Source organism: Penaeus vannamei, chromosome 17 (genome assembly GCF_042767895.1).
Source record: "Penaeus vannamei isolate JL-2024 chromosome 17, ASM4276789v1, whole genome shotgun sequence".
Taxonomy (NCBI): Eukaryota; Metazoa; Arthropoda; class Malacostraca; order Decapoda; family Penaeidae; genus Penaeus; species Penaeus vannamei.
In genome coordinates this window covers 17,528,515-17,546,014 of record NC_091565.1, presented here as the reverse complement: position 1 = coordinate 17,546,014, position 17,500 = coordinate 17,528,515, and the positions used below count along the sequence as shown (strand labels likewise).

At 33.7% G+C, this 17,500-nt stretch overlaps 2 protein-coding genes across 6 annotated transcripts in view; one reads left to right on the top strand and one right to left on the bottom strand.

Moving 5' to 3' along the window:
- Positions 1–4,560, top strand: part of Snx16 (sorting nexin 16) — a 34,515-nt gene extending 29,955 nt beyond the window's left edge. For 2 of the 4 annotated variants that reach the window (XM_070132019.1, XM_070132022.1), the window contains exon 12: positions 211–3,713. In XM_070132019.1, coding sequence (XP_069988120.1) covers positions 211–433 — 223 coding nt within the window. In that variant the 3' untranslated portion in view covers positions 434–3,713. Of the gene's footprint in view, positions 1–210 lie in introns of all 4 variants that reach the window. The other 2 variants (XM_070132021.1, XM_070132020.1) reach the window with 2 other exon arrangements.
- A 4,272-nt stretch (positions 4,561–8,832) lies between these two features.
- LOC113803792 (kelch-like protein diablo) overlaps positions 8,833–17,500 on the bottom strand; it is a 9,003-nt gene continuing 335 nt past the window's right edge. Inside the window, exons 2-14 of one of the 2 annotated variants that reach the window (XM_027354616.2) lie at positions 16,341–16,518; positions 16,095–16,217; positions 15,750–15,884; positions 15,368–15,534; positions 14,718–14,889; positions 14,392–14,589; positions 14,152–14,264; positions 12,500–12,654; positions 11,767–11,987; positions 11,564–11,666; positions 11,283–11,390; positions 10,664–10,824; positions 8,833–10,123 (exon numbers count right to left, since the gene is read on the bottom strand). In XM_027354616.2, coding sequence (XP_027210417.1) covers positions 10,079–10,123; positions 10,664–10,824; positions 11,283–11,390; positions 11,564–11,666; positions 11,767–11,987; positions 12,500–12,654; positions 14,152–14,264; positions 14,392–14,589; positions 14,718–14,889; positions 15,368–15,534; positions 15,750–15,884; positions 16,095–16,217; positions 16,341–16,463 — 1,824 coding nt within the window. In that variant the 5' untranslated portion in view covers positions 16,464–16,518 and the 3' untranslated portion in view covers positions 8,833–10,078. Of the gene's footprint in view, positions 10,124–10,663; positions 10,825–11,282; positions 11,391–11,563; positions 11,667–11,766; positions 11,988–12,499; positions 12,655–14,151; positions 14,265–14,391; positions 14,590–14,717; positions 14,890–15,367; positions 15,535–15,749; positions 15,885–16,094; positions 16,218–16,340; positions 16,532–17,500 lie in introns of both variants that reach the window. The other variant, XM_070132018.1, reaches the window with a different exon arrangement.

Sequence of the window (17,500 nt, the reverse complement as noted above, 5' to 3'; positions counted from 1 at the left end):
TACAGTTGATGCTAGGTTTCATGTTGGAAAGAATTTACTTGGCAGTTTCTCCAAATATAAGAGAAGGTTGGATATTTCATGCATGTATGTTGCTGAATATTGTTTTACTTTGGAGACCTGAGACAGAAACAAGTTCAGAATATAAATCGTCATGATTCAGTGTTGCCAGTGCTATTTGTAGTTATACATCCAACAATTGCAAATTTACAGAAATAGTGAGAGCATGCCGTCTGGGGGCAGTACACCAGTCCGTAGGCTGAGCAAAGCCAAGAGTACCCCTGCTGTCACCTCACCCCTGACAAGAACACTAGAGAAGGCTTTTGTCACAGGCCCAGAGTCTCAATCCAGCTTAACCTCAGTCGTCCAAGTCACCCAGGAGGGAATAAATGACAGCTCTGGAGAAAGACCAGCTGATGTGTCCCAGGAGAGGTGATTGGAACGAGAAACTACTACAGCTACTGGTCTCAAGATTGTGTATCAACTACAGGGTTAGAATACCAATATGTTTTTTTTCCATATTGCTTTTTCCTCTACTGAGGGAAGATTGTCTTTTTTAAGAAGATTCAGTCAAACAGATTATGTAGAGAGAGACTGATTAAAGTTAGCATGATGTGTTTATGATTTAGCTTGAGAATTTATTTCCCAGTGTCAATAAAAGCTTTAATAAGATTTAATACTAATAAGATCAATGAGGATCTGAACACCTTTGCTTTCTTTGTATGATAAAATGCCTTGATGACCCATATTGTAGACAAAAACCTAATAGTGTATTCTATCTTCTATTTATAGTGTACAACATGGGAGATCATTAATTAATTTGTCTGTGATACTAATAAATCTGATGTAATTTGTACCATTTATATGCATTAAGACTACTTGTATATTGGTTGTATACCATTATATTTTCAGTTTATTTTTGGTTTCAAAATAAATTTTGGTGTAGATAGTTATAATTTGTTCCATAATTGGTGTGAGTCTATAATGTGTACTATTGTGGAATTGATTTTCTAATTTAGATCTGATATGATCTGATACTTTCATGTTATTTTGAACAAGCACAAAATGCAATTGAACCCACCGCAGTGTGCCATAGGAAGAGGAAAGACAGGAGAATTTTGAGTGGTATATACATTTTTTGTGAGGCTTCTTTGTGAACCTAGTCTGTGAGGAGTAGATAAGCAGTTTGGTTTGAGCATACATTGTGTATACATTTACATTTATGCACTGATGCACATGCTCATGCATATTCATGTGTGTATGCAACCATTAACCTGTACAGTACACATATATAGACATATGCATACACAAGTTCATGTGCAGACATACATGTAAGATCACATGCTCACAGAATACGCAAATGCACAAGCACAAGCTGCACACACACATGTAAACGCAAAGGCAAATGCCCATGCATACGCACACATGCACACGCACATGCCCATGCATACGCACACTTGCACAAGCACATGCACACGCACATGCATATGCATTTATATTTACATTCACATTCACATCCACATTCACATTCACATTCATATTCATATTCACATTCACATTCACACACTCATGCTCACTCACACACATACTTACACTCATACTCACTCATACTCACACTCACTCATACTCACACTCACTCATACTCACACTCACTCATACTCACACTTACACTCACTCACACTCACATTCACTCTCACTCACTCACATTCATTCTTACTCACTCATATTCACTCTCACTCACTCACTCACTCACTCACTTACACATGCTTGTACTCACTCACATTCTCATACTCTCACAAACATATGTATCAATACAAAAGATGATGTTTTACATGTAAATGTATGTACTTTTTTCAAAGATTTTATATGGTTCTGTGAGATGATGGTTCAGAAAATTGAATTTATTTTTGTATTTTGTGGTAATTTGAGGAATTTGGTATAACTATTAAGGACTATTTTCTATATCATTCAACTGAATAAAATCTAATTTAGAATTACATTCAAGGTGTTTTCATTTTTTTCAGTTTTTTTGTTATCTGTAAACAATAACATAGACATAAAAAAAGCTTTTGTAAATGAGGAGTTTAATCATGTCTCATTTTACTTGCATGTCCTTTAACTTAGGTAAGGAATATATGCTTTCTGTGTCCATATTGTATGTGCACTTCTTAAGAAGTTCATTTTGCAATATCAGTTTTTTTGTGTTTTCATGATATTTCATTATTTATCTCGAAACATTACATATGGAAAGGGCACTCAGTGTCAGTTTTTTGTGAATTTATCTTCTTAATTTAAACTAGAACTTTAGAGCCAGATCTTTAATGAGTTAGGCAGTTAATGGTCTCATTTAGCTTCAGATTTTCCATATGTGCTTTAAAATAGAACATTTTTCTTCATAGGATGTGAAGAAATAATTCATAAATGACAGCATTTTCTCAATTTCGTATGTTTGGATAGAAGTGGATTTTTATGTAAGTGTGGTCTTCAGCCTGGCTTGCATTTACATATTTCCATTATCTCTTTTTTGCCTCTCTTTACCTGTGTGATCTCTCTTTTTGTCTGCATTTCTACTCCTTTTTCCCTCTTTACTTTCTCATTCTCTCTTTGCGCCTGTCTTTTGTGTATTAGTGGGGAAAGCTAGCCATAATTATATTTAGATCTGTACACTTTATAATAACATTGAATAAAAAGACTTCTCTTCTCTTGATACCAAGAGATGTATGATTGGTCATTCTCATATGATTCTGTAGCTTAATTTGGCATTATCCTCATATTATGCTTTTCTAATATATTTATAATCTTTACCACTCGTTTATTAGATGTATTAGAACCGTATGTTGTATGATAATGGAGGGTAATAGAAATTGAAAGTACCTAATGAATCTATAGAGATACAAATTGTATCGCTGTTGCCTTTTCATGTGCCTTGTGAAACTAAGGTTGTCCCTTGTATGTTTTTTCCAAGCCATACTTTTGATTCTAAACAGTCCATCCATTTTTATATAGCACAAATGTTTTTGTTTGTATTGGTATGCCAATCATTCATGTTATTCATTGTGTTATTTGTTTCTTCTAAAGTAAAGCTATAGATAATGAGGATTAATGTTGAATATCTTCAAGGGAGATGTATACAGCAGCTAGAATATATATATTTGTATCTGATATCTAGAAATCTTCATAATTTGTAATTTTTTTGTGTTGCTTTTTTATAGGGGTCTAGTCAAGACAAATTTTCTATTATTAGGTTTCTTTGTGTATAGAATGAAATCTTAGGAATTCAGATTAGGGATATGTGCTGAAATATTCAACTTGTTTTATTGAAGAATTTTGATGTAATATCCATTTTTGGCAAAGCTTTTTTATGGATTTTATGGTCCTTTGTTGCTCAAGACATTACTTCTTAGTTCAGAATTTTGTTGGATCAGTCTTGAAAATTGTTTCTTTTACTATTTTATATTATTGTTTGTCTGGCAGAGAAATTACTGTGTCAGTCTATAATGTGGTGCTTTATTTACATTTATTTCAGTATGAGTATGAAATTTTGTATGATGGATTAAATTCCTTGAAATGTTTTGATTTTAGATTTATACAAAAGCTTTAGCTTATAAGTAACAGAAGAAAATATTTTGTAAATAGGATATTTTTATGATTTCTGAAAAGATACAGATATTTGCTATGATTGCAGACAATATATTTATGATTTCAGACAATATACAGATATTTGTTTATTTATCATAAATAGATAGTTGCCGGTAACAGGGTAGATATGACAGCTTTCTTAATAAAGATACCAAAAATTACAAAGCCAAATTATATGTTTCACAATTTTTTGCATAGGTATGCTAGTAGCACTGATAACACAATAATAAAGTAATTATATTAGGGTTTTATGAAGCCAGTGATGTCGAGACCTCAGATTTTCAGGTTGTAAGAATGAGTGATTTTTTATTTTGATTTTGTGAAATAATACATGGTTCTTTTTTATTATTATTAAAGAAATTAGGAATTGGAATTCCACTCACTCATTGTTATAACTGCGTTTTTGGGAAAAATTAGTAGAAATTAGAAATTAGATTTGAAGATTTATTTTTTCAAACTTTTTTTTTTTATCCATAGAATCTCAGGTACAGATGATACAGTTGCCAGTTACTAATTTGTTGTAAGTGTTATCTTATAGGATACATATTATTATCCTAAAAGATTCTATATTACAGTTCTGCGTTTGTTGATTATTATAAAAGGCCTGAAATTTGTATGTACAGTTGTGTATTTCTTGTTTACAGTGGTTGTTAAAGCACAATCAAATTTCTCTGGAATTTAAATGTGCTTCCTTTCTTGATTATAAAACATATCTTTCTATGTTTATGGAGTTGAAATGTGAGATTATAATGTAAAAAAAAAAAAGTTGGCCTTATGTTTAGGCAGATTCTCAACAGGTTTTCTTAGAATGACAGCAGCTGTTAGCACTGTTGGTATGACTGTATTTAGTAGAGCTTGCAAAACGTTTTGTTACTTGTTAATAAATTGTTTGTTAATGAAATAATTATAACATGAAGCTTTATGCATTTTTGTATTTTCAACATCCATGATTATTATGAACAATTGAAACATAATAGCATCCATAAAATGGTCAGTTAATAATATTTAATTTGTGTAAGATAAAAAAAAAATAAAATAATAAGATTTATTAGCATTTTGGTTCACAAATATTTTTTATTATTCTGGGAAGATACGAGTTGTAACAAAAGTTTCATAATTTGAAAAGAAAAAAGAAATGCAAATTATTATCATGATTATAATTCTTTTTTAGGAATGGACAAAATAAAAGTAAAAGAGATAGCTGAGTGCAAAATCCCCTTTGACATACTATTAATAAAGAATTTTTATACCATATTATTTTCCTCAAATTAAAAATAGCTGTCAGATAAAAATTCTACTATTGAAGACAGCCACATCTTTCTTTGACTTCACCTTGGTTGTAAGTTTTTAATTTATATTGAAAAGTATTACAAAAGAAGACACTAATTTATTGAATATATGTTATTTATTTCACATTTTCAAGCATGCAAATTTCCATCTTCTCTCCTACAACTGGCAGTTAAGAATAAAACAATGATCTTATATCACTTAATTCCATGGTTTCCACTTTTCTGACTTCTGGCCTTGGACTTCACAAATAAAAAATTCTTCAAATAGTAAGACCAGTATATTTGTGTATGTTAGAAGGGACAGGAAAATGTACTTTACTATGCTGAATGCAATTTCTGTATGAGGTCTGAAAATCTATTAAAATAGGATCAAATAACCTGTAGTGTTCCATGGTATATGTACAGAGTGGCCAAAAACGTCCTTTTTTCATTTCTTTTATTATTCGTAGTTCTTCATGAAAAGAATGGTCTTACTTTGAATGACCTCACATAGTTTTCTCATTTTGGCTATAATTATCATGAAATAGTTAACAAGGATATCAAAATGCAAGGTTAATTACCCTGTTAAGGCTGAACATATATTTTGAATGTATATGTAATTATATAAAAAAAAACATCATAAAATACACATATATAATCTTTTGTAACATTGCTGTTATGAACACATGATATACCAAGATTACCCAGTTACATTACTGTGAGGCTAATACCAGAGACTGTAGACAGAAATATGTAAATTTGGTTTAAAGTAGTAGTTTCATTTTGTAGTAGAATTATTATGAAACTTGGCACTTCTGATAATCTTAATTGATATGGGACACATGTGTGTTAATGCCCAAAATGTTAGACAAAACAAACAAATAACTCACAGGCAATGCACACAATGCGCGCGCGCGCGCGCGCGCACGCACGCACGCACACATACATACACACACACACACACACACACACACACACACACACACACACACACACACACACACACACACACACACACACACACACACACACACACACACACACACACACACACACACTCTCGCACACACTCTCGCACACACTCTCGCACACACTCTCGCACACACTCTCGCACACACACTCGCACACACACTCGCACACACGCACGCACGCACACATGCACACACGCACGCACGCACACATGCACGCACGCACACATGCACTCTCGCGCACGCACACGCACGCACGCACGCACGCACGCACGCACACACACACACACACACACACACACACACACACACACACACTCTCTCTCTCTCTCTCTCTCGCACACACACTCGCACGCACGCACGCACGCACACCCATGCACGCACGCACGCACGCACGCACATGCACGTGTACACACACGCACACACATATACATACACATACCCATGAACACATGCAACCACACAAACAACCACGCACACAAGTAATCATGCACACACACATATGCAAGCAAGCACACACACCCACTCCTAGGCACACTCTATACATGCAGACAGGCTAGTCACTAATAAATGAATAAAATAAGTTGCCAAATGTTTTCACATATATGAACTGTATAGTCTAGTTTACATCTGGTGAAAATGGCTTCCCAGTTTTTCATAGAAATTACTCGAGCCTACATCCTTAAAGTATCCTAATACAGATATCAAATATATAAAAAGTAATCCTAGTATTTTCATTTACTTTACTGAGATATGTAGACCTACAGTATGGGTTAATGGACGTTGCATGGTACAATAAATGACAAAGGATGCCCAGATTCAACAGCCACTGTCAAATATTCCATGTCCTTTTTGGCGAGTCAAATATATGACAACCTGAACAGCATAAAACTATGCAGAAATATGCATAATTTTCACAAATCAGTTAAAATTAAAATAATAAACATCTGTGGTAAAATATCATAAATATTGCCAATAACTTCAAAACAAAAGTAGGATTCACATAACCTTGTATGCTTAAATCTTATGAGGCCTGAAACATAAGCTTTATATGTTATGTATGTACTAATGAAGCCTCAACTATTCTAGTCTAATACTGTCCATCTGTGATAACTAAAAATACAAATCTTGAAAGTCAACCGATTTCCATTTCTTGCAGGGGTGAAAAATGTAACAGAAAAGTAAACCGAGTAAAACTACATATCACAGATATTATATGGTCAAAAATAATGTTATATGACCCATTGGAACACACTTTCTTTAAGACTAGGGGGTAAAATCTACAATGATCAGCCAAGCACTGCATAAAGTCCATTCATGAAATGTTCAATAGCTTATATGCCTGTAGCATCTAGTGTTTAATTTTGTGCATTGTGCATCGTAGTATATTTCTAATACAGACTATTTCCATGACCTCCATCAAAAACAGTGCTAATTAGTTAATACTGGTTCACTACAGCATTCCATATAGCTATGTAGTATTGTGTTCAAGTCACATATCTCATTTCAATGAATGTATCATGGACGTTATGCAGAACATGACCACATTACATTCACATTCTCCTTTTAAGCAACCTGTCATAATGGAAACTTGATTGCCACAGAACACATTTAATTCTACTCAATGCTTCTAAGAAAATGAACACCTACCAAGGTTAACTGACACTATACTAACCTCTGCTCTCAGCTAAACAGACTTGAGTCAGTCATATGAGTAAATAAGGACAAGCAACCATCACAAAAGTTATTACTGTACAACACTAACCATAAGTCAACGGATACTAAAGACCTATTATACTGTAAATATTCCATGGGAACATCTAAATTAGACTGACTTAGTAATTCTTTTCTCTATGGATCACGCTTCACTTCAAACCCCTGCCAAAGTATAGCTATGGATTGGTTTTATTGAATCATACAAGGCAAGTAGCATATAGTAAGGACTTGTACACAAGTAGGAGAAGCAGTCAGAGCTAGGGTATCAAGTGATCAATGAAACAGTTACAAGCAAGAGTTGTCAAAGAGCTGAACTTTGTATTGGAAACACTGAGCAGAAAAGGATGAACAGTTGTACATTACGCTATTCAAACAAATAAAAAGAAATTCTCAGAACAGAAGAAAAGACAAAGCGATCAATATATAAATTTCGTTATAATAGATGAAAAAAGATGAACATAACATTTTCTCATAAAAGGAAGAAAAAATCTATTCCTTGGTCTAAGCTTATAAATGTACAGTTAACCAAAAAGTATGTATGGATCAAACCAAACAATGAGAAAGAAACTAAAAATAATTTGTGATTAAGTTTGTGAGGAAAGGTGTCTTCAAAAGCACTGGGTTATCAAACATTGTGACTGTTAATCTGTCACACCCATCCAAAGAATAATATGAAATACATATACTAACAATACACTTACTAATGAAACTGCTCTAACAGAGGATGTATGACATTAAAACATCATGATATGGTATCACTCATATTGTAGCATACGGTATATCATCCATTTCATGTCATGTCATATCACAACCTCATTAACCTACATGATCATAACTAATGCTAAGCTACTAAATACAGGTCTTAATTGGGAGATAAGACTGATTCTTTGTTTTAAATTAAAAATATTTTATATTCAGGCTTTGATACCTTAAAATGCCTGCATTTGTGACTGACATTTAAGAAAAAAGAAGAAATAAAAGAACATTGATTCTTCATACATCACACCTGACAAAAAAATCTGAAATTGAATGTGATATTTGAGGAAACTCAATTATGACTGTGAACAACTTTACAAAAAACAACTGTTGTGGAAACTGTAAAAGAAACAAACTTTTCTATTCTAAAGGTTTCAGATCTGCAAGTTGTTTTCTTGCATTTGCAGCCAATGCAGAATATCTCCACTTTCCCATTTTCCTACACTACTAGCTTATTGCATGAGCTAAAAGTTATGGCAACCTTCATCTTTTTTTTTTACTATTTTTTAAAATATCTTTTTTAAACAGATCTTTATAAAAGCCACTTCCATGACTGTCATACATGAAGCGCAAAGGGACACTGAAATGTACGTGACATTAATACTCTTTCACTTTAATACTTTGTTATATATATTGCTAGAGGATCACTTGCATCATTTTCATCAAAGGCATACAACTACAACTACAAAACTCATCATTCATGGCTCTATACTGAGTTTTGTATGGGTTATGGCAGTTTGATTTGAAATCTCTTTTTATGTATGTATGTATATATAACTTACCTACACAATCATTCCCTAGCATCTCAAATTTCTTTTTATCGCTTCAAATAAAGAATACCCAGGCAATTAAACTATAATGCTTAAGAAAGTTAAATAAAGCTTGTAAGACTACGGTTTCTCTCTCTCTAATTTCCTTAATTGCAAAATAATTTGTGAGCAGGCAGGGGAAAGAAAGAGAGAGAATAAAATAAAAGGAGAAACATCATAAAAAGGTAAGAGAAATTTGTTTTTCTCTGAATACAATTAATCTGAATAAATAAATACACAAGACACAATACACATCACATATCATTTATAATTACTTTAAGTCACATAAAATGAAACTGAGAGAAACACATGATCAGGTTTTCTTGATTCTTTTTCCATAAGAATAAAATCAACAATGATAAGCACTCATGACAAGGATGTATAATGAGCAATGCGTCTTGTAGACAAAAACAAACAAACACACAAATGAACTTATAAAGAATAGAAAAAAAGAAAAAGAAAAGAAAAGCAAGTATATGGCAAGACAAGCATATACTAAGAAAAAGAACAAAATGGGATGAGAATGAGAAAAAGCATCCAGCTTGCCCTTTGGGTCGCCCCCTTCCACACCAATGCCGGGTTCTTGAGCCTCCACCAATGAAAAGAGCATGTGAATTGTGTGTGTGGAACACATAAATTATTTTTCTGCAATGATCTTTCCCTTTTTCTATACCTCATAAACATACTAAAAGTTCTGCAGCCTGCATTCTTTCCAATATTCATTCACTATTTTTTTATTATTATTCTTTGTCAACCTGACAATGCAGTAAAGTCCCTTCACACATCATGCTCTTAGATCTAAAAGAACTATCTTCAGAAAGCACAAACACATCCATGTAAAATTCTACAGGATCGAAAGAGTTGGAGGTTGCTCCATCTACTTCCAAAGTGTTTGTCGTGCCTGATTGGTGGAGGCTCGTGGATGTCAAGACAGGGGTGTCGCCAAGTCGCCTAAAATCTCCTTTTTGATCTGAAAATATAGTTATAAAGTTCTTTAAGTATATATACAAACATTTATCTGCTATTTAAAAAAAAGCAAAGTGATTGTGTGAAGCATTATGCAATGAAAGCATGCATGGTGTACATCAAAATTAAAAGTTGAATCTATTCATCAAATAAAATCTTTAAATTAACTTAATTCTATAAATCTTGATTTTTTTTTTTTAAGAAACTATCTACATGAAAAAAGAAATGGAAAATCTTCAACATTGCTTACAAAACTGAATAATTTTAGAAGTATGAGAAGTATGTGGCATCAGTCATCTGATGGTCTGTGTCCTAGTATCACCTGGTCTGATGTGGGATGAGCTATCATGACAGAATATTTTTGTCTAAACATAAACATTACAGTATACCTTATGTGTATGAGGATAAACAAAATGTTATTTTGACATTTCATCCTAATTTCTGAATCATACCACAACTGTATTTGTCCCTTCCTGTTTGCGTGTTCTACATGTCAGCGTTTTGTCTTAACTATCTTTCCTTTTGACTGTTTAGTTAAACAAACCCTGAGTGGTGCGCAGGAAAGCCATGATCTGCCTGTCAGCATTTCACCGATAGGAGTCCATTTATCTTCTGTGGGGCTGTAAGATTCAATGGTGTCATGGAAATGCTCCCAACCATCCTCTCCTCCAAGTATGTAGATCTTACTGTCAACCACTGCTACACCTGCACACACGCAATAAAATGTAAATTACACTTCAAGCGAGCAGTACTATCCAATAGAGTATAGATGAGAAAATCACTCTGTAAAGTAATTCGCAAAAAGAATACAATCAAAGAGGCTAGCAGGTATGCCAGCCCATGGTTGAGGGTCTAAACAAAAAGAAAAAAATACACAATATATGATTTAAAATGAGATTATTGGATAATTCAAATATACATCTTTTCAACCATAAGGAAATTATGAGATGGATTTGAAGGATACTTTCTTCCCAAAAGTCATAAAAACATCAAATGGTGCAAAAACAATGGTGATAATCTTGACACATACACATTAATAATTGTATCTTTATATTTTGTACAAATACTACTGGCAAATGAAACAAGAAGTTGACTTAAAAGTAAGTATATGTTTTTCTGGATATGTGTTGTGGCTTATGATTGCATAAGTGCAGAATATATACCTGGTCTATAGCGACGTTCACACATGCCGGCCACAGTTTGCCATGTACTGGTTCTTGGATCAAACCTCTCTACTTTATTTGTATTTTCTGTTGAAGCATGCCATCCTCCTGTAAGGAAAAATATGTGGCTGGATGATAATAATAATGACAATAATGATAATAATAATAATATTAATAATAAAAATATTGATTTTCATTATCATTATCACTATATTATTAATAATCATAAAAATATCAGTAAAAAAAAAAAATCATCATCATCATCCCCAACATAAACCAACCAATAATATAAATGAGTCCATGAAGAACCGCTGCTGCTGAACCACTGCGAGGAATGATCATTGAAGGAAGCTGCTCCCATGTGTCTGTGTGAGGGTCATACACCTTGAAATAAAGGAATTCAAATTAGACAGACCTTAAAGGGAACTCCGATGATTCTAAAATCTACTCATAAAAATATGAGGGAATTAATTAAAATACCTACTTGAGCCATGTCAATGCCATCTCCATCCTCTAAGATGGCCCCTCCACAAACATACAGCTTTCCTTGGCAGGCAGCCACTGCAGGTGATGTGAGGGACAACTTCATTGGAGCAACCTCCTTCCATGAGTTTGTACGTGGATCATAACGTTCCACGGAGTCCAATCGGCTGGACCCATCCCATCCACCTACAGCATAAATATATCCATCGAGAGAGGCAGCTCCTGTAGGGTGTAGAATAGCGCATTCAGGCCTAATAATAGTGAGGCAACAATTATTTACAAGAAATCATACATAAAGAATGTGGCTATGGGTAAATTTGCAATGAAGTCTTCAAGGCAGATTCCATTAAGAGAATTTTGCCTAACTTATGAGATCTACTCTTTTGTTGTTACAACTGGATTTCAAGTCTTTAACCAACACACAGCAGGATAAATAATTTGAAAAGCTGATTTACATATATGAAGAGCATTCTTAAAAGAAGCCATAATCATACAGCTGACAAGGTTTTGAGAATAAAGAGAGAGAGAGGGAACAAAAAGTCCATGATAGGGAAAAAAAGAAAAAAAAAAAAAAAAAAAAAAAAAAAAAAAAAAAATATATATATATACACACACACACACATATATATATATATATATATATATATATATATATATATATATATATATATATATATATATATATATAAATAAATAAATAATAATAATAATATTACACCCATAACAACCCTTACCTAATTCAGATCTTGGCATTGACATAGGAGCTAGATCGTGCCACTCATCCAAAACAGGATCATAGCGCCACATGCACCGTGTGACAGTGCCATCAGGAAATTCACCACCCGCTAAATACATAACATTTTCTCCTGAGACAACCAGTCCATGTTTACTGAAAGGTAAACCTAAGCATTAAAATTCCCTTTTCAATTGCCCTCTTAAATTAAATAAATAAATAAATAAAATAAATGAAGCTCTGAAAATCAGAATATTATTTTGATTTTTCAAATATGTACATTTACATATATGCATTGTAGAACAAAGCTATAAAAAGATGCCTCTAAACTAAAATGCAAACCTTAATATTTTGAAACCACACCACCTAATGTACATTTTAATTCCTTTTCTGAAAGGACCCAACACTATTTTTTCTTATATACTTCAGGTTTTCTAACAAATAATATAACCATAATCATTGCCATCACTGCTGAGTGTCAACCACTTGGCACAAGGACATGCAATGTCCACTGCAGTTTTGCTTTGTGCATTTTGTTTGGACACAGATTGTTTCACAAGTGCTCAGCCACTTCCAGTTTCCTTGATTTTTAAATTTTTTCCCTAATGCTATTAACTCACTGGATCCAAGTGATGTGACCTTCACATCATGAATAAATTTGGCTAAGGGGCGGATATGGTAAAATTTGGCTGAAGACGGAGGTGACTGAAATGTGCTATAATGAAAAATTAGGCTGAGGGCCAGGGTGTCAGGAATGACACATCATGAGTGCACAAAGCTCTTGGAATAGGATTAGCCTCACTGTACTGTTTCCATCCCTAAACAAGGGTGGAATGTATCATCTGTGAGCCTTGTTTAGAAGAGTAATGGCTCTAGGGAGGATACTGTTTCCATGCTCAGGATCCTTATAAATATGTCACAAATAACATAATGTTACTTATTGATATTGTTATTGCGCAGAGTTGTAGACTACCTAGAGAGAGTCAGCTCAACAATTCATCATAAAATATGACAAATATAGACAATGGAAAATGGTAAAAAAACAAAAATGCTGATATATAAAAAGAACTAATAACATTGCAAAGGAAAGACAAACAGTCTTGATGCCACACAAGTGTTTGTGTGGGCAGGGTCTACAAGCCACACACCCAGGAGTCACTCATGTAAGCCTAATGCCTAGATTTTGATCCTCATGTAATGGCTTAAAATGAATACTGAACAAATGAAATTGGTAGGATTAGTAATTGACTCCTTGGTGACTAAGCACTAAAATGGAATTAATTTAATGAATTAGAAAATACAAATACTATTTGAATCTGAAATGTTTCAATACTAAGAGATGGATGAAGCTCAGCCTACATAATTCCAGAAAAAAGACTAATGAGAGAATTCAGCTTACACATAATAACCATAATGCTGAACAGACAGGCAATTACATCAGCTTCCCGGATCAATTAATAGTTATACCGTTTTGCCATAAAAACAAATAACTGAAATCAACTAATAGGAACAAATAATAGCTAAACTGTGATACCATCAATGGTATCACTGACAGATACTGCTAGCAAAGTTTCCTTTGATCTTTACTGGACAAAACCAGACATACAAATCACCATACAACATATACAGTTATATATGATACTATGAACACACCTCACGGCAAACGGTAGACAAGAGAGACTCCTCCAGCAGTGAGCATGTGGGTCGTAACATTCAACTGATCGCAACACAAGTTTGTTATCCTCACCGCCCACTGCCACAATTACCTGCCAACAAATATAAACAAACTAACATTAACAGCACTAATGTCAATCTCTCAAAATCCTTCACATTTTCTATAAGCTGATCCCAGACACTATAAAATGGATTTGGACCATGAGAGATTATCCTTACAGTCGTTGTGTTCGTGTTCCTTCGATGTCTCGTTCTCGGGGATGTCAGCTGGTGGCGTCTGTCGGGAAGGAGATGGTAGAGCCTCGCCTCCTCCACTATCACACGGCACTCTGGCGAGGACCTCACGGCCATTTCTCCTTCCACAACATCCACTAAAAAATAAGGACTAACAAGGGCTAGTCTCACATTCTCCAAGATCTGCAAAAGAAAGAACAGAATCCTGAACGTGTATCTGTGTGTACATTTGTGTGCTATTGTGCGTGTGTATGTACATAAAAAACAAAAAACAAAAATAAAATGCAATCATCAAAATCTCCCAAAATTACCTTATGGAAAGTAGGTGCTCTTGCTTGGTAGGAATGGTGAAGCCAAGCTGTGGCGGCTCCAAACACATGCTCTTCCCTTTCCACCTCCAACTCATCTGCAGATATTATCTCTACAACCTTTTCGACAGGGAGATTCAACCATTCTTCTCCTACGACCACATTTGTGAAATTTCTGAAGAATGAGAGAAACCAGTTACCTTTAAGTCAACTGAAGTTATCAGTGATGAAATACATAGAAAATAAAACTATATAATGATCACAAGAATTAATATATCATAATGAAAAGAAAATGATAATAATAACAAACCACCACTACTACTACTGCTATTGATAATGATACATAGCAACAATGAATCTATCAACTGGTCCTAGGCCATAAGTAATCCAGCAGTTAATCTGCACTATGATTTGTCAATGGTTTTCACTGAAATCCTGACGAAAAAGAACTACATAAATTGCAAAGATTACATAGCTTTTTTTTGTTCTATAGAAACAAGTGTTCAACACATAAAGTAATGATAATAACAATAAAAAGAACAATATTATCAATAATAGTGATAACAATAATGATATGAAGTTACAATTGTTATTACGATTATAGCAATGAAAAAACACACTTAATGATTCATAACACAAAGAACCTTCACTACCTTAATGTATAAGCTTTGGCTTTCTTGGTGAGCTCGTGGCAAGCATGTGCTTCAGCAAAGCAGTGAATCCCAACACAATTTGATACATCAATATGACGCTCCAAGAATCGGCAACATGCCTCTCTCACAGCAGATACTTCCAATAAGTTTGATGCACTTAAGAGGGCCTTGAATAATGGGAAAAAAATATGATGAAATATTTAGATATTAAGTTTCTGTTTCATCTACTCATAAGTGGCCAAAAGAATTCACAGTTGCTGGAAATACCAAAACTTTATATTGCATATGGCAGGGAATAGTTTCAAGTTTTTAAAAATCTAAGAAATAAGCCTCATCATAATACTATCAAAAATTATACAAGGAAATGAGAAATCTTTATCACCTGAACATTGCTCTCTGTAATTGTTATTGCAGAAGTATATGCGTAGTCTAGTAGGAGGGAAACCATATTCGCATCAACTCCACTTAAGGTTACGTGCTCTGATTGAGACTCTGCTAAGCTGCTCAAAAACATTGCCTGGAAGTAATCAAAATCCCTGTTACTGTTTACTTGGAATGAGAGGAACTACTTGATAACCAAACATACTTTATCACTGAATCAATTTGTAATACTGAAATAAAATATGTTCATCTAGTTACTATCTGTGTCTTGTGCATCATATCTACTCTCAAAAATAATTTCATTTAGTCTACATACACCAATGATTAAACAGCACTTAGCACTTACTCTAAAGTAGGGACTGAATGATGCCAACACTGATCTGTGTACAGGGAATGTCTGCCCATCTACGCATAAGGTCACGTCACAGAAGTGTCCTTTTTTCCGCAAGTCATTTAATCCACCAAGCACCTGCATTAATACATGGTATATACTTTGTGCTTATTAACACCTAATTCAATGTATAACAGTTAAGATTTCAAGTGTGTAAATTATCTACTGCTTGACATAATTTCATATAATTTCCCTACTCACAGCTTCTGGGTGGGCAGCATTGACAAACTTGCAATCTTCACTTGGTGAGGACACCTGTGACTCTGACCCTCCTTCTGGCCCTGCCCTATGGCCAGCCGTAGTTGGTGTCTCTTTACGAGACATTCTTACAAAAAAAGGGCTACCAATGCCTCATGAATTTGTATTCCCCATCCTTCCTCTGGAAAGAAGGACTATATAAATAATACATATAGTAAAAGGTCAGTCCTATTCTTTTGCAGATAGATTAAGAATTTTTCTCTCCTCTATCATAAAATGGTTGATTTCTAAAGATAACACAGACTGAGATCTTATGAGAAACAAGTACACAGATTTTGTATTACTGAAAGTAAAAGTTTAAATAGATACTAGGCACTGGCCTATATAGCATAGTCATGTCTTTTATACTGTTTCACTGACTGATACCTCAATCTTAAATTTGTTTTTACTTCTATGGAAAATGGTATATGTAAATATTCCTCTATTCTTGTGGAAATAAAACAAAACTGAAAATGACTATACAATGATATAGTTTATATCTAAGATACATCAAATGACCAATAACAGATAAATGAAACAGATCCAATGGATTACTATTTTCTAGAAAATGGGATGTCAAATTCCTTTAAACTTAATATGACATTGCAATATTGATATCTTCAAAAGTTAATATACATATAGTCTGCACATATCAACACATGATGTTATAAAATTTTCAATTGTCTGAGTAATTTCATTCCAACAGTAAAAGAAAAATATATTATAAAATGCGTGTAAAACCTTTCCTTTTCACAAATAAATTATAGCTGGTATCAGACATCACCTATAACACTGATGTACTTGCAAAATACAAATTCTCATGAAATGAAAGCTCTCAGAACTCAAATACATGTAAATGCACATTATGCAGGATAGTTCTATCTCTGCACACCTTTCTGAATGTGTAAATACACATTTCAGATAGTTGGAATTAATACAATACTTCATTTGCAGAAAGAACCAATATTTTGCACATATAAGTACAAAACAGACAAATATCTACCAACCATTCTGTAAAAAAAGATGATTCATACTAGATCACCCTGGAAATCGACATGAAACCTAATATGACAGCTGACATTTAATCCATGACATGAAACGTGATATTAAAATGTAGCTCTGCA